Here is a 17,108-nt window from a genome sequence, read left to right as displayed (position 1 = left end):
ATTCCTAGATATTAGTTAAATAGTTTTCTACTAAAGTATAACTTTTTTTGATATAAAACGGCCTTTTCTAATTTAACAGTGAGGTGTTAAGCATCTTACTAATAATATTAATCGGATGTTATTAAACCGAGCTGTAATTTCTGTCGTCAGTTCGACGGAGGATTTAGCTCACTACTATTTTAAGTTCCGACTTTATTTGTCCTATGTGTTATTATATTTAGTTTATACGTTTTTATCTTTGGCAACTTAAAATAAATCTATCTATCTATCTACTAACCATCTACTCTTATCTTATGTCTTTTATAATTTACTTTTATCTTTATCTGTGTGTATAATTCCAATTTAACTTGGAAATCTAAATCCCATCCAATATTGCAGCATGCTGAACTCCTGATTGCAAACTGGTATATATATTAGTGTACAGCAAACAAATAAGAAAAGGACTCCCTATCGTTATTACACCTATTACACTTTATGCGTAATTACTGCAGGTATAGGCCCGTGCGGATTCTGCCTGATGTCTGTAGAGCATTAATGGGTAATTTACTAGAAGTACTTAGACGGTCCTCATAAAAAAAATGTAATTTTGGAGAATGACATGACTCTTTGTTAGTTGATAAAGGAGCTAGTAAAAGCAAACTAGTTCACGATACGGGTATGTATTTTTTTTTTTTAAAATTAAAGAACAAGTTATCCAATCTACAAGACAGTAATTTTTCTTTCTGTAGAGTGACGGTGCCTGAATCTAAACTGTAGTTTTAGCAACACATTGCACTCTTTAAAAAATGATTCTAGTCGGCGCAGCGCAAAAGCTTCAATAGTTTCTTCGACTTCCGAAAGCGGGCTGCTAAAACAGTATTTGCTGACGTCTGAAGAAGGTCTGGGTGTCTCTTCGAGGGCAACAAGATGGTCATTGTTTTTCAAATTTAAAAGGAGTCAACTGAGACCACACATTATCAGAATTTGCAGTTCAGGATATATGATTTATTTCAACTTAAACTTTTTTTAAGTAATTTGCTGGTGCGCCTTCGGTGTTGGACTCCCTTCGCTAGAGAAATACATAGTTATAACAATGATATCAGTAAGTTTATCAGCGGTTCACAACTTAATGAGTTCTTTTGCATCGGATAACGGACCTTGCGAGATCTTCCCCTTGATTCCCGAGCAGCAAATCTTGCCGAAAACATGCATCTTCGTCGCTTTCACCATAAGTATATATATAAGATATCATGACTTTTGAAAATTGGTTAAATATTAAGAAAAGTCAAAAAAAAAAAATACGTTATTTATTTATATTAAATGAGGAAACTGGTGAATTTAATAAGTTTTAGATTAATGTTTTTTAGTAAGATCTGGTTGCATATGTTAAATTTATTCGCCATGAAGGATGGTACATTCATTGAAACAGCTTGTAGAAAATAGATCTTTTTAGATCTTAACTAGTAAGAAGTTATCAGATTAACACAATTTTCATAAAGTTATTTAAAAATTTTACGACGCAAAAAACATTGTATCAATAGGCTATGTGTAACTCAATTACAATTATATTCCATAATGGTCTTATACATGAAGTTGGTATTACACGGGTTCAATTTTTTTTTCCGTGTGTCGTTTTGAAGTGTTTATGATTTTTCCGAAATAAATCATGACCTATAAGATATTTTGTTTGTTCTATAATTTTCTAATTCTTAAAATATAGACTGTGAAATTAGAAGTATAAACGTAAAATTTTTAAAATGCGATTTTTTTTTTTCAATGATTAACACATTGAGATACAAAGAGTTTTACAGTAAGTTTTCAAAATTCTACTCTACAACGCGTATATAGGCTTTTAAAAGCCAGAATTTGACACACAGCAATAATAAAAAATTCTCATGTTGGGTTAAACTCCATTCCGATAGCATATGCACCACCGAAGGAAAATGTTAAAGGATTTTTTTATTATTACAAATTCTAGTGCTCGATCGTGTCGTAAAAGGAAACACAGAATTTACGGTTAGCTTAAGCTTGTGTTAAAGCATTCTCATATGTACATTAAAAATAATTCTATCCTTAACCCCTTATATATATCTAGAGTCCATGACGTGTTCAGTGATAGTGTTCGCCAGCCCAGATTTCTTATTTGAGCTCATCTGTCAGTATTCGATAGGTGTGCTGATCGAACCGAGCATAGGTTGCGATACAGTGCGTGGAAAAACGTTACCTAGAGGTTCAATCTGGAAGACTTGGTGTAAAGCATCGTTGCAAACCATCTACAGCGCATCCTTCATAAGGCTTACCTGGTTGTTTTGTCTCACTTGAAGAGAAGAGACTATTGCGGGAGAATCGCAAGCCCAGGCAGTGAACTCGTATGTCATGATCAGTGGGGATGCACAACTAATACATGCGCCGTTTGTTGTGCAGCGAGAGTTTGCTTCGGGCACGAAGTAAAGGGTAAAGAGTATGAACCGCCGCCTTGACCTTCGCCGCGATATAGTTTACGTGCTGCAGCCACGAGAGCTTATATTCGTTAATGACCCCCAATTATTTCGCCTCAGGACACTAAGGAATTAGCTTATTTTCTATGGTCAGCGGCGCTTGTGGTGTAGTGGGCTTCCAAGTGATAAAAAAGGGCTTTGCACTTTCTGCATTCTTAGTATTTTCCAACGCCGCCCCTAGATGGTAAGCGTCGCTAGGTCGTACTACAGGTTCTGGCGCGTTAGGGCAGGTGGCTCTGACGAGGAGTAAATCTCTGTATCATCCGCATATAAGACAAGGTGCGTGTGGGGTAGTCAGGTTGTTGCACGTCTCGCAGAAAAAGTGTAAAGAATAGGGGTGATGAAAGAGATTCCAGTGGGACTCCTGTTGTTAATGATCCTAAGGATGAGCGCGCATTGCCCACACGTATATTATAGATGCGTTCCTTATAGTAATATTTGGTCACGTTTAAAAGAATAGTAGGAAAGGCTATAGCGCACAATTTGTGAAGCAGGCCCCTTGCGTAAAAAACTAGCTTAAAACTGGTGGTGTTATGTAGGTATCTTCCTATAGCTCAGTGCCATTTAGTTGATTCAATGCCTAAAAGTAACTAATTAGGTCAACTAAAATAGTGCTTTTTCAATTTATGATTTTTTATATATAATCCTTTAGCAATTATTTTAGTATTTCTTAATTGTTGCATTTTTGATTTTAGTTTCTTTATATATTTTCGAGGCTTACTTGCATAATTCTATCACACGCTCTCAGGGTTCTATTGCATATTTTCCTTTATAGCCTTTTGTCATACGCATGTCCTCTCTTGAGTTAGCTTGACCTCGATGAAGGACTATAATTACCAGGATGAATTCGGATCATACGAGATTTCGCAGTCGTTAGCTCTGGAAGTTTCTTTCCTCAAATGCTGGCTTTAAAAAATTGTTAACATCATCCGATAAATCAAGGTTTTCGTGCGAACAACTAGGCAGTGGCTAAGGTATCCTAATGAAGCTAGATAACCCTGTTTAATAAAAAACGACCAGGGAAATATTCAAAATCTAATTGAGCTATATGGGCGGTGTCTGCTAAAAATGGTATATACCAATAACTAAAGCTATTCGTACAGTGCCTTGTACAAAGAACTATATTCAAGTCTATCTATATATAAGATGTAAGCACTTTTATAGTCAGCCAAGGTACCTTAGTCATATACTATACTTTCATACATAGTCAAAAAACTCAATTACATTTCTAGGGTACCAGTTTCCAACTAGTCCACTGCCGAAATTAAAGCGGCGAATATTGTCAGTTAGCATCACTCGCATTTTTCAAATTTTCGAAGAGTGCATTACACCCTGAATTTTCGGCCACATCTATTTGCTCAAGATGCAGTACTTACTCGATGGATTTATTAGCCGTCGTCTAAGAAGAAAACGATTCAGTAGGCAATGCAGCTAGTATACTAAAAACAGCTATTCTTTCAATAAATCAACCACCTACCCCGCTACATGAAACAGCATAATCACTTTGTCAAGTAAAACTGTGATTAACAAAGTACATACTATTTGCACCAGTCAGAGAGGATCTAGCACCTACGAAAGGTCTGTTGTCTGCTCATATATTAAAAATTTTAAATCAGTTATTACGAATCGAGCGTAAACAACCTTAAGACTCTTCTCGAGTCTAAGGTTAGGGTTAGGGTTTAGAAATTATGTATAAAAATGAAATAATAATAGGCTCTTCTGGAAGTCCCCTAGGGTTCGGGTTCGTACTTTTAAATTAAATGAAGAAATGGAGTCTAGATAATTTTGTGGACCAATTAAATATTATTAAAAAATTTATCAATTAAAGGTGAACAATTTAAAAAATAAGAACCAAAATCGCCATATTAGAAGCCAAGAGCCTAAGTTGCCTTATTTTGTAATCGAGGGCCCTACTACTCATTTACATTAACGTTGCAACTACTACTAACAATTTCCCGGCCCCTTTTACGTGAGCTACAAATTGTATTAAGAAGTTCGTTGCTCTTTAACCTTTCAGGTTGTTTTACTAAATTTTTAGATTTTATTTTTTAAATTACTTATAAATATTTTTGCTATTTTATTCCAGGTATCAACATAAGTTTGAGCACTGTTTTTTTACAACTTTTTTTTTTCTTTCATTATTTTTACTATTATATAAATAAATTGTCGTCAAAAGAAAAGTTACTTTTTGGATGTTAAATTTTTAAGAAGCTTATGCAAGCACCTAGCTTTATAGCAATTGTTTTTTTTATAACTCTAAACCTTTTAGATTTATAAAACTGTATTCATACTCTCGCTGTATAAACTCGCTTAGTTGCGATCATTTAATATAATTGACTAAAATATAGGTTTTAAGTTTTTGTTTAAATTGTTAAGCGCACGAATATTATTAAGATCTGTTGACTATAAAGTAGTAAACTTTAAAAGGAAAAATTTGAATTTTAATAAATATTTACTATAAATCGAAGACAATTTTTTTTAACAATGTTCACTTAGTTTAAAAATGTTTTTTATATTATATAACATAATAAATGAATCGAGGAAAAATTTGGTCGGATTAAGCTTATAGTCTGTCGGTTGTAAGACGATGGCGCATTACCACTTCTCACTCGAATAAATTCTCCGCACATAGATAATGCGATGGTGTCGTATAGCGTAAACGGAGTGCCTGATGCGCTTATTTTTTGCATGAGATTCTCTTTCTACGCCAATGGCTTCCTTAAACATTTGCCCGCGTTGTGCACTAAAGAAGTGTAAAAAAGTATACATTTCACGGGTAACGCACGTTCAAATAAAGAAAAGCAACTAATGGAGTGTACTACGCCTAATACTCTTTCCATCTGATAGCTTTTGGCTTAGTTCTACGAGCTAAGACGATGAAGCTCAGTTACCCAATTTGAGTCAGTTAGTTCAATTCCAGTTAATTTTCGAGAATGTTAATAGACGTTATCGGGCATGATTAATTTTTAATTGCCCTGATCCTTCAATTTTGTTTCAAACTCATTGCGATAGTGCAAATAGTAGGGTATACTAGTAACTTAACCCTTTGACGGGCAAAACTGGGCTTGTAATAGTTTTGTTTTTTTCTGCGGGAACACTTCCTATGTTGAAACTATACTTTAAAATTTAATTTTATACATCTCAATTAATCTTTTAACGAGCAAAACTCTGGAGATTAAAATAGATTTGTTTTTTCTGCAAATCCACTAATATGGACCTAGGCGAGAAGTGGTAAACGGTATTCAGTAACTTATAAGGGGTGAAATTTAAGCGGTGAGTGGTCACTGGCTGACTGCACAAGGTGTATAACGTTAATGACAGTTGTTTGTTAAAAGTCAAATCTCTATAAAAGTAAAGACTATAAAATTTTCAAAAAATAAAGTTATTACAATGTTTACTTTTAAAGGAACTTGTAAAATTTAAAATTGTTGTAAGGCAAAAATTAGAATATGTAGACTTTCAATTAGTGAAATTTACAATTTATTGACTTGCAATTATATGAACACCATTAATTTACTGTTTGTAGGTGAAGGGAACTTTTCTTTTACTTTAGCTATAGTGCGAAGAGAAAAAAAGGAAAAAACTTTAAAAAATCAACTTCAAAGTGTGTATGGTTCATCAACCCCCCTTAAGCCCTTTCAAGAAGTGCCTTCTTTAATCAACCTTCAAATAACAGCTACTTCATATGATTGTTACGAAAATCTGTTACAAAAATATCATGACTTTCATATTATTTATAACCATCTGCAAAAATATAACTATTGTCGTCTTGAATTTGAAGTCAACGCTGTAGCCCTTGAAAGTTGCTCGAGACTTAAAAATCAAAAGGCAGTTATTTTGTAAATTTTTTGTTAATTTCTTTTGCTTCCATATAAAAAGTATTTTAGTTTTTTATTTCTGTTTTTTCCTACTATTTCATGTATTTTATTATTGTTTTTACAACTGAGGATTGACATTTTTCTTCTAGAAGTTTTATATACTTTTAGCTTTGACGCTTTATATAATATATAAGTTTTTTGTTCATATCTATAAGGTATACGTCTTTGTAAATTTCATTTTTTCATCTATAAACTATTTTTTGTATTCTTAATGAGGGGTAAGTTGTTGTTGCATATTTTTTAAAAATTTTTATTGCTCGCAATAAATTAGTCTCTAGAGCGAAAAAAAATTAAATTTTTTTTGGAATATATGTTATACCTTTAACTGTTTTTTACTAAACATAATCCTGATTTAATTCGTTTCCCTTTTTTTAAATGAGTTTCTTGTTGATATTATACTAACTCAGATTTTTTTTAATTTTTATAAACTAGTTTGATGCAGTAGTTTTTAACCATCCTCATCTTGGAATTGAGGACAGTCAACTTAACGGCGCTTTAATATCGCACTTTTTTTACGCAATAAAAACTTTTCTTAAACCAGAAGGTCAAATTCAAATAGCTTTACTGAACTCTCAAAGCGAACGCTGGGATTTAATTAACCCTGCTGAATCACAGGTAGTTAATTCTCCTTTAAAAAAATGTCTTAAGTTTTTAATTTTGTATTTAGGGGTTTCTGCTACTTGACAAAAGTCCCTTTAATAAACATCTTTGCCATTATGGATATCAAGCCAAACGCAGTAATTACGGCCAGTCTTTTCAAAATGTTCATACGCAGAGGCACATGAACTGTGAACAGGAAAGTATTGTTTACGTCTTTATTCCTAGAAGCTTCCCCCAAAGTGAAATTCTCTTCTCATTTTTACTTTCATTTAGGTCGTCTAAGAGCAGTAGCAGTAGTGGAAACACAGAACTTGAAGAACTTGAGTGTAGCCAATGCGGAAAACGCTTTAAAAACGCACGTGGCCAAACCACACACTTCCATCAAGTTCATAAACTGGAGTTATACGAGCGCGATCGGCTTGATTCAAAAGTGTGCCGCTACTGTGAGCCGCATAGACGCTTTAATAGTCAGTCCGCATACAATAACCACCAAATAGCTAAACATTTAGCTTATAATGACGAAGTTGAGGGACAGGCTATTAGTTACCCCTCGCATAGTCAGGGTTATAAAAAATGTGATATATGTTTGCTTGATATCACTAGTCAAGACGAAGAGGTGCTCCATGTTAGACTCTTAGAACCACGCATCCAATGGCATAACTGCTCCTCTTGCGGAAAAATATTTTCAAACCAACGCCCCTGTCGCCAGCATTAGAATTTCTGCGCAAAATTTTGCTAGACTTAAATAAAAGAATTTACTTAATTTAATTTAGAAAAAAAAAGGGAGAAATTTTTAAGCTGATTTTTTTTTAAGAAAATTCTTTAGGCTAAGCTTATGTAGCCTAAGTCTTATTCTGTAGAATTTTTTTAGTACTTAAAAGAAGACGCAATTATGTAGGGCGCAAGCTTGTGAATGCATATATGACCCACAACTATCTGACTTTTACTGAAATGAAGAACTCTAAAAATCAATGTAAATATAACCGTGCAGTATTCGATAAACTTTTCTTTTAATGGATTTCGACGGTATTAAAATAATTGAGATAGGGCGCGAATACTAGTGAAAAGATCATTTTTACTATATGAAAACTTTATGTTCAATAAAACATATCTTAAGCTAGACTTACAGCTGGGGGTTTTTCTCCTGTCCTTTTAAATTATCTTAGAGACTTCACCTCACTATATCTCTAACAAATGCAATATATCTATAAGTCCGGTGGTTGTATCATTTTTACGCACGAAATTACGGAAACTAGTTTGACATCTACACTCCACAAAGTTTTATAACAGGGATTTTTACAGGTCCCCTAAGGGTTAGGGTAGGCTGTGGTAGGAGTTTCGAGGGTTTGATTGTTTTATAGAAAATGTCATTACGAATACACCCCATGGCTTTTTAGCCAATCTCTGCGGATAAAATAATGAGACAGGCCTCATTATCAGTAAAATATTTTTAGTTATCGGAACTCTATAAATCTAACCACTAGATAATGAGACAAAGTGTTAGAGAAAAGGGAGCAATTAGGTTCTTTATAAGGTGCATTTAAATTCGCTTTAAAGGCTAACCGTAAGGACAGACTTTCTTTTCACTCGAATAAACCGCCCCTCTTATGTAGCGTTATTATAGAAAAAGGAGGTTTTTGGTGACGACGCTTCATAATTCAACTATTCTTCTAAGTGACCTAAAATTTTCACATTCACGGAACTGAGTTAATTTTTTGTTCTTAGTTCATGAAATAGTTTTAACACTTTCTTAACCGGATCGACGAGCTTGTTTGAGGGCGCCTTATTCCTTGGGGAGCATAGTTATGAAAAATCTACTTTTCTGTGAAGTCGATATTAACGTTCCTTAAGAGAAGCGGGTAACTTAAACTTGGTGGCAGTACGTTGACTGTCTCTACAGCATTTTAATTTGGTATACAAACAAGGCGAATGGGTCATCAAGCTCTATTTCGTTTCTCAATACTGTCGGGTTGAACTGAATTTGTGCATATCACAAAGAGCGAAACGACGACTAAATGCTGGGATAATTCTGATAGCTCTAAAAGTGTGACGGATGGATCTCCATTCCGCAAGGCCCAAAGGAGTGGGGGGGGGCTTACTTTCTTTGGGTTACATTAACCGCCAATTACTATAATGTTGCAGTTTGCTTGCAAAATTTCCAAAAATAGTTGGAAACTTAACCTCCAGGATATTCAGAAAACAGTTTCCTGGTTATTGACCCTCGTGGTCCTGTTGTAACCACAACTATATAAAAAGTGCCCAATGGAAAAGCGGGATAGAAAATCGTAGGGGTGGGTTTGGAACAAAGGCTCCAGCTTCAAGACTTAATCTTTAAAGAGTATTTTTAGAATATGCAAAAGCTTTGTATCTCCTACTAAATAAACCCAAATGTTTTGACAACCCGATAGGTTGTAGGGTGCATAAAGTACATTTTTAGAAAAGCCTTCATCATAGCAACTCTAGTTACAAGCAAAGTAGTCTTAAAATCTTATTGTAGACGAAAAATACTACCAACAAAAATACTTGTTTGTAAATAGACAATATATGGCGAATACATGAATACATTTTCGACTAAACATAAGCAAGACAACCCTATTTGGGGGCTACAAAATCGTTTGCAGAAGGGAAATTAGAAAATGTCCATTTTTCTGCATTCACCATTAATTTTTTTTACAAGGTCAATATCCTCACGAGGTTACTTTGGTCACATGGCGGCTACAAGAGTAATGAAAGTAAACAGAACTCAAACTTAAACAAGCAAGCCCTGAAACTATTGTAGGCAGGACCCATTTGGATCAAGTAGTGCGAATGATAGTAAAATACTCCGATTTCCATTCCAGGGAATATTGTTCGATATTTTTACTTATTTAAAAATCCTTCATCTATAAAAGCGTTATTGGAGGGATTTCAAAGGCGCATAACTCCTTTGCTAAAGGTTATTAACTTTTGTTCTTTATATATAAAATTAACTAAGTTACTTAAACATGGTAATTAAAACTTTTTTTTATTATCCTATTAAGAAGGTTGAAACTGTTTTTGGTTTAAAGGTACGCGGTCTTTCATTTGACACTACTCTAGCATTTAATTGGGCTGCGCTTTCGTTCCTGCCCGGTTCAAATTTTGTTTACTATAAAAGCGGGGCTAAGTCATTATAAATTTTTTCTGTTTTTTTTACTGCATCTTTCCTTGTTCCTGCAGTAAAACAGATAACTTATCTAGGCAAACTATAAGCGTGGAGTACAAGGAGTACGCTTGTGAAAAACTTGAAATCAATGCTGAAAGCATCAGCCCTGGAGATGACGTCGTCGTGATCATATATGACTTCCTTGCTATTGGCGGAATTATGGAGGTTTCTACAACCTCATACAATCCTCCTTTCCCTTATAGAGTTATTCCTAGGCTAATATTCTTGTTATTATAAGGCTGCTCTAGACCTGCTAAAAACCTGGAGGAAATGTCATAAAATGCATGGTGCATATCGAAATCACCGAGTTTAAGGGGAAAAATATTATTGGCGACCCCTTGTTACGCACTTTCTGAAAGAAAATGGGATATATGTACAATGCTTTTAATCCCACACACATAGCGCTTTTGGAATATGTTTTCAGCGCATCAAGTCCTTTTCGAATTTTTTTTTGTTAGTTAAATAAAAATTTCATAATTTCTTAAAAAATTTTGCTGGTTTAATTATAAAAATTACGTAAACACATATACACTTAGCATATTGAACGAAAATTTTCAATTTATGTTCAAAGTCTAGCAAAGACGAGTTTACACGGTTCAAGTTAGCGCAAAGGAACTTTTTGTAAATATAAATAACCTTAATTAGGACTACGAATTAAATTAACAACCATAACAATTTTTCATCTCAAGCGGCAAACATATTTAAAGTTCCTTGCTTAGAAGAATATAAAGGGTTTGAGCTTTTGAAGTTTGACTGATTACGTGAGAATTTCATTCTGCTTTTGCAGTGTGACGTTTTTTTATGGGGTAACACCTTAATAGTGCCAAGTGTAAAGTCTCGGCCCCTTGACAAACTATTATCTACCCCAAAAGAGGGCGACCACTTTTCTGCATCTGGGAAAATTTAACATGTGTTAACATCCCACTAAATACTACGTATAAGTCGGGTAGCGCAAGATTTTTAAATTAATGTGAAGGAGGAAGGGTGTCCGAGTTAGCCCTCAAGATGTTAAAGCTTTTGTATAAATTACCTTTATCCCTACTTGTTGGTTTAAAATTGCGAGTAAAAACGAAATAGTTTTGAAGTTGGTAATAAGCACATGGCTAAAGAAACGGAAGAAATATTATCCCCATAACAATTGCTGGTTTCTCTTTACCCAGTGTATACCTACGTAATACACCATCTATCTTACTTCCGTTTGTCAATAGTCAACTTTAGTTACAAATTACAAAATACGACCATGTTTCCTTATTTCGCACCTTAAATTTAGAAGAGATATTTTAATCTCGGCTTACCACTCCAGTAACATTTTGTAGGATGTTCAAGGAACAATATGTTGTCCAATTCTTAAATAATGAAGAGTATCTAAAAGATGTCTACTATCGTGCTTAAATATCTTTATTTTAAGCAGGCAGGTTTTCGTGCGATTCCTTAAATTAACCTTCTCCCCTGTTTTAATGTTATAAAGTTGTTAGGGGCTATAGTTTGGCTATGGGGTTGGCTATGGGGTTGTGAGCTTATAAGAGATTGTACTTTACGATAATTTGTATATTAACTGTGGGCTAAAATAAATCCCATATATATTGATTATTACGCCCTTTGCTTACTGCTTAAGTTGCAATACGGCTCCTTTTTAAAGGGTTTGTTTTTTTCCCAAATCCCAAGTACTCGTAATATACAACATAAAAACCACGCCTACTCCTTCTTAGACAGGAACTAGGGGTATATATTATTTGGATACAATCTTAAACAAGCAATAAACGAAAATATGCCTTAAAAAGTAACTTCGCTACCATCTTGAGAAGACTTTTACGATTAGTTTATACAGGTCCGTTCATAAACATTATTTTCTGTATCCTCTTTCTTGCTAGAACTATAGTACTTTAAAAGAATTCTACAAACATAGCTTCTATATGCACTTTAAAAAAACTTTTTGACTTCCTATACATTCTTACCTTTGCCTATACTGATTGCACCTAAAAGTTAAAGTTAAGCGTTTTTTTTATTGAAAAACGTCAAAAAGTGGACGCACCTATCAAAAACTGGGTGTTTTTTTTTTCTGTTTTTCGCTTCATTACTAGTTGTTCAAAAACTCAATTCATCATCATTGTTATATTTTTTTAAGCACCTTATAAAGAAAATTGAGGTGTTATTGCCACAAGCCTTAGTCTGGACTTTTAACTTCCATTTTGTAGACTATATTATCGTGCCCTACTGTAATGTATAAATTAAAATTATTTTAGTGTCACATAATAATTTTCTTCTTTTTATTTTCTCGTTTTATGCCATTTTTAATTTTCCGGCCTTTCATTTAATCTGCAGAAAATTTTAAGAACTTTTTATTTTATAGATTATTTAAGACACTAATTTATAGTATAATACCGCTAAACCCTATATTACTCTCGCATATTTGTATTACGTTGAATTTATGCAAGATGGTTGTGAATTAACTTGCGATGCTGCTTGCTGGTTTAATTTAGCTAAAGTAGAACGTTTGTGGGGATCGGCTTTGCCATCTCAATTCAAATTATTTCCTGCTTAATAACCTACTTAGATGTTAGTGATAAAAGTTTTAGGTAATTGAGCTTTATAATTTTGTATCCCAGGTGCTTAACTCTTAAATAGATCTTTTTTAAATGTTCCGCAATAGAAATTACTTAAAAACATTTTTTTATATTGAAATTCGCTGGGTTGTCTTTAATAATCCTCGGGTTTCGTCGTAGTAGCTACTTCTTCTAGTGCTGTTTTAGCGCCTAATTCTCAATGGAGTCCAAAAACTTTGAATACTCGAGCACTCGACTAGAAGTGATCGCAGACATGTTACATAATAGCTGTCCATAGATAAAGTGTCATTATTTTCTTGACATTAACATACAAAAACTGGGGCACGCGCGTCACGTGGGCGGCGATAGCGTGACCCGGCCCAAGGCTCGTAATAAGTCCGCTCACCAGCAGGAGATTAGTGTGGCTGGTTAGCCTATGGTAAAGCGCATGGCCTTACGTTGAAAGACGACGTCTAAAAGGTCAAGCTGAAGGTCCCAGTATAAAAGCTTCACTTCCCACAAACCACGTCGCACTTATTTAGTTTAGCAGTGGCAGCCTATATACTTTGCTACACTATATCTTGGTCCCTTAGAGCGATAATTAGAATTCTCACAAAACCTGTTTACTAGCTGGCTTCAAACCCTCCTAATGTGATCAGGGTAGGCGTTTGGAGTTTAACAAGATTTTAAATTAATGAAAATATCTAGCATTTTTGTTAAAAAAAAGTATCTATTTAATATCAATCATTAATAATAGTGACCTAATCTAGATATTTTAGATTATTTAGTGATATATTAAACTTAAAAGATTAAACAAGAATGGTATTGGAGGGAACTCCTCTCTTCTGGTGAGGCATTTGGCGGTGGTGCTAGTCGGTGTCTTCCGGGTGGCCTCGGGTCTTCTGCCCAGGGGGGCCTCTCCCGGTGGTGGTTTTTAGCGGTTTTCCACTACACTAGGTCGAATGGCGGAGGTGGGGGCCCGTCACTTTACCGCTTTTTTAGTCCATCGGGGCAAGTCGTTATAGCCCTCTAAAGAGCGTACACTGGTGGGCAATAGTCTTCCCACCCCTGAAAAAAGGGGAATTCTAACGAAAGTTGTATACGTAACTTATGGTTTGAAGATATGAGTTTCACCGTAGCTCAGTGGATAGAGCATTGCCGCGCAATCTCGAGGTGCCAACTCACATTATTCTGGTCTTGTGATTACGTGTACACCTTCCCTACAAACAAAAATTCCGATAAATTCAAGATTAAGCAGTTTGAGGTCTGAAGAAGAATAGGCCGTACTATACCAGCACTAAAAAAAAAAGGTATCAGAGTACTCTTTTACTTGCTTGCTTATGTTTTAATTTATTTTAACCGTTAAAGCGCTATAGTTTAATCGCACTAAAGTTATAAAGAGAGACTGCTCCAGAATATGGTAGCTAATTTGCCAGCTCCCATCAAAGATCTGCAAACAAACTATTGTGGAACTGTCAAATTAAGAGAATCTTTTGCAGGTGAAGACTCCTAAACAAAGGAAGGGAGGGCAACCAGCCTTAGAACTTCTAACAGGAAATATTTTTATTTCTCTAGTTGCTACTGACTCAAGGTCTTTTAATGACGGAAATATCACAAGTTTAAACCGTACCAATAGATATCTTAAAAGTTTAAGCATAAATACAACTCAAAGTAAGAAAAACAAGAGTAATAATTTAAATAGTACTTCATATAGTAATGCAAGCACTAACATTGTTAATAATAACTGATTATATTTGATAACACTGATAGTAATGATGATAGTAGTAATAATAAAAGTAGAAATAATTAATAGCGGTAATAATAATAACAACAGTTATAATAACACTAATAGTATTAAATATAGGAATATTAATAGTAATAATAGTAATACTAATAGCAATATTCATAGTGATAAGAATAAAAAACTTCTTATCCTCTCCTTTTATTCTTCGTAATAAATCAGTTTGGAAACTTTTATCCTCACAACTTAAGGCTAACAAGATATTTATTACTCTGCTAAAGATGCGCCACACGGCATCAAAATTAAGGTACCTCCTGAAATTGACTTTGGAAAACTTACAGGCCTACTTGACGCCAATGGTCAAGGATTCTATACCTAACAGTTGCCTTTTGAAAAAGATATGAAGGTGGTCTTGCATGGCATCTTTACTGAGCTAGATGCGAGTATATTAAACAAGAGCTGAATATTCGAGGGCCCCATCCTTCTATATTTTTCAGTCATCAAAATGCGCCGCTATGGCAAGCTCAGAACTCCACTGCTTTTGGTCACCCCCTTTTTAAATTAACTCAATCTGAAAAAAGTATATATAACTAAGAAATGTAGGCTAAATTACAATCTTTGCGAAACCTTTAAAGAATAGTGGTAGGGTTGGCCAAGTGCTTTAGATGCCAATTGTTCGGACATAGCGAAAAAATCTGTTTTAAGGCTACAAACGTGTTAAATGCGGTAAAGAGCGTGCCACAAAGTCATGTCCTAAAGAATATGATGAAAAGCCAAGATGTGAAAACTGTAATGGCGATCCCTTTGCAAACTAAAGAGGGTGTATCTTTCATCCTAAAAAACGCTTCTTTTAAAATAATTGAGAGAATTAACTGTAAGGAAAATATCAGGAATTGTTCTATAGAACCAGGAACGAGCTATGCTCGCAAATTGTCGAGTAGTGCTAGGAAACCTACAACCTTTACTAACCTAGGTGATTAAATAATTAATCATGTAGCATTCTCCCTAACTGAGGCTATTAGTACTCAAATTTCGAAATTCATAGGCGATTTATTAGAGAAACTTAAAAATCGGAAATGGATAACGAATGCTGCTTAAAAAATATTAGGATTTTATCTTGGAACGCGGAACGGCTTAAGAAACAAAAATTGAATTACTTGAACTTGTTATTCGTTACCAAATTGATATTTCATTTCGGAAACTCACTTGAAAGTAGGTAAGAAGTTTCAAATACCTAATTATACCAGTTATAGGTGCTGTCGCATTACCTCGAAAAGAGGAGGGGTAGCAATTTTAGTTCAGAAAAGCGTCCAACATAGGAAGTTATATCTAAGCAATCTTCAGAGCTTAGAAGCAATTAAGTACGCATCAAGTTACAGAAGAATGGCGACGTATCAGTGATATCAGCTTACAAGTCCTCGAGAAGGGTTATTTTATGAGTACTTGGAATATATTTTTGGCTTATCGAGCTCAGTTTTGTTGACTGGGGACCTCAATTGCAAACACGCCGATTGGAACGGCCACTGTTTGAAGAAATGGGGAACTCTTAGCTAATTGGGCTAATTTATCCGATTCCGATATTCTAGGCCCAAGTGACCCAACCTCACACCCTGTGGAAGCACTGATGTATTGGGCATTGCAGTATTAAAAAAGATATACGTCACTGCAAGTATCAATACTATTTACGAGTTGCCCTCCAACCACAGTCCAGTTCTTATTGAACTGGGAGACATTGCCTTTCCTGAAGGCTCAAGTACTATCTAAATAACTCACTGGACAATTTTTCAAGTATTACTGGACGGAATCTTAATAAATATACTTTTCCGTCATCTGAGCCAGGTATTAATGATGTGGTCAATCGTCTAGAATCAACAATCCGAAGCGCTTACAATTCTGCCTCCACTTCTAAGCCTTCTAAATGTCTCCCGCTATTATGCAGATGATTAAAAAAAGAGGCCGCCTTAAATTAAAATATATAAAGACAGGCTTTTTTAGGGCAAAAGAAGCTTACAACAAAGTTATTAATTTATTAAAGGAATTGATAAAACTTAACAAACTTTGGGAATTAAAGCTATAGGATGTTTAAGTCCTGCAGTCTTGTCGTTAGGGAAATTAAAAAGGTCTCTCAACCCTTTCCGCAATTTATTTAGCATACCACCCATATATTATGAAAACGGCGTAGCACCTACTGCTAGGGATAAATCTAACGTTTTTGCTCAATACTAGTCTTCAATTTCCGAGAGTTTCACTACGAGCCATAAAGAGGGACCTTGCTATGAGGCGATCTCAAATAATGTTTTTAGACAATCTTTATTTTACTCGTTGTGAAGAAATTATTAATATAATCAACTCGTCCAAAACCAAAAAGGCTGTGGGACCAGAAGGTATATCGAACCTAATGCTCAAACATTCTACCACTAAGACTATTGCCTATGTAAACGGGCCTTTTAATTCGATGTTAACTATATCTTACTTTCCAAACCGCTAGAAGTTAGCAGAAGTTGTTTTTATTTCCAAATTAAAAAAACCATTAAACTTTATTAAAGACTATCTGCCCATAAGTTTACTATCTTGCGTGGGCAAAGTAGCGGAGGCTTTGATAGAAACCTTTAATATTAAAATACGTTTGCGAAAGGAAAGAGCATTACTCCAGTCATAGTCACAATATTTTTGTAATAATAGGAA

At 34.7% G+C, this 17,108-nt stretch overlaps 1 protein-coding gene across 1 annotated transcript; it reads left to right on the top strand.

Moving 5' to 3' along the window:
* Nucleotides 1-2,658: 2,658 nt before the first annotated feature.
* LOC135129344 (uncharacterized) lies at nt 2,659-7,670 on the top strand. The gene is made up of 5 exons (XM_064056491.1): nt 2,659-2,723; nt 2,795-2,883; nt 6,004-6,305; nt 6,788-6,970; nt 7,023-7,670. Exons 1-5 carry the CDS (start codon nt 2,659-2,661, stop codon nt 7,668-7,670), a joined length of 1,287 nt encoding a protein of 428 aa, XP_063912561.1.
* The last annotated feature ends 9,438 nt before the right edge of the window (nt 7,671-17,108 follow it).

Source organism: Zophobas morio, unplaced genomic scaffold (genome assembly GCF_036711695.1).
Source record: "Zophobas morio isolate AGI-343-1 ecotype UQ-CSIRO unplaced genomic scaffold, CSIRO_AGI_Zmor_V1 ptg000015l, whole genome shotgun sequence".
NCBI lineage: Eukaryota > Metazoa > Arthropoda > Insecta > Coleoptera > Tenebrionidae > Zophobas > Zophobas morio.
The sequence above is the reverse complement of the archived record's forward strand: the minus strand, read 5'-3'. Positions and strand labels throughout refer to the sequence as shown.

Excerpts from the sequence above, each read along its gene's own strand:
- LOC135129344 (XM_064056491.1), top strand. The coding sequence starts at position 2,659 with ATGGTAAGCGTCGCTAGGTCGTACTACAGGTTCTGGCGCGTTAGGGCA. Across the intron at positions 6,306-6,787 it reads CGAGACTTAAAAATCAAAAG|TTTGATGCAGTAGTTTTTAA; the intron begins GCAGTTATTTTG and ends TTTATAAACTAG. Across the intron at positions 6,971-7,022 it reads TTAACCCTGCTGAATCACAG|GGGTTTCTGCTACTTGACAA; the intron begins GTAGTTAATTCT and ends TTTTGTATTTAG.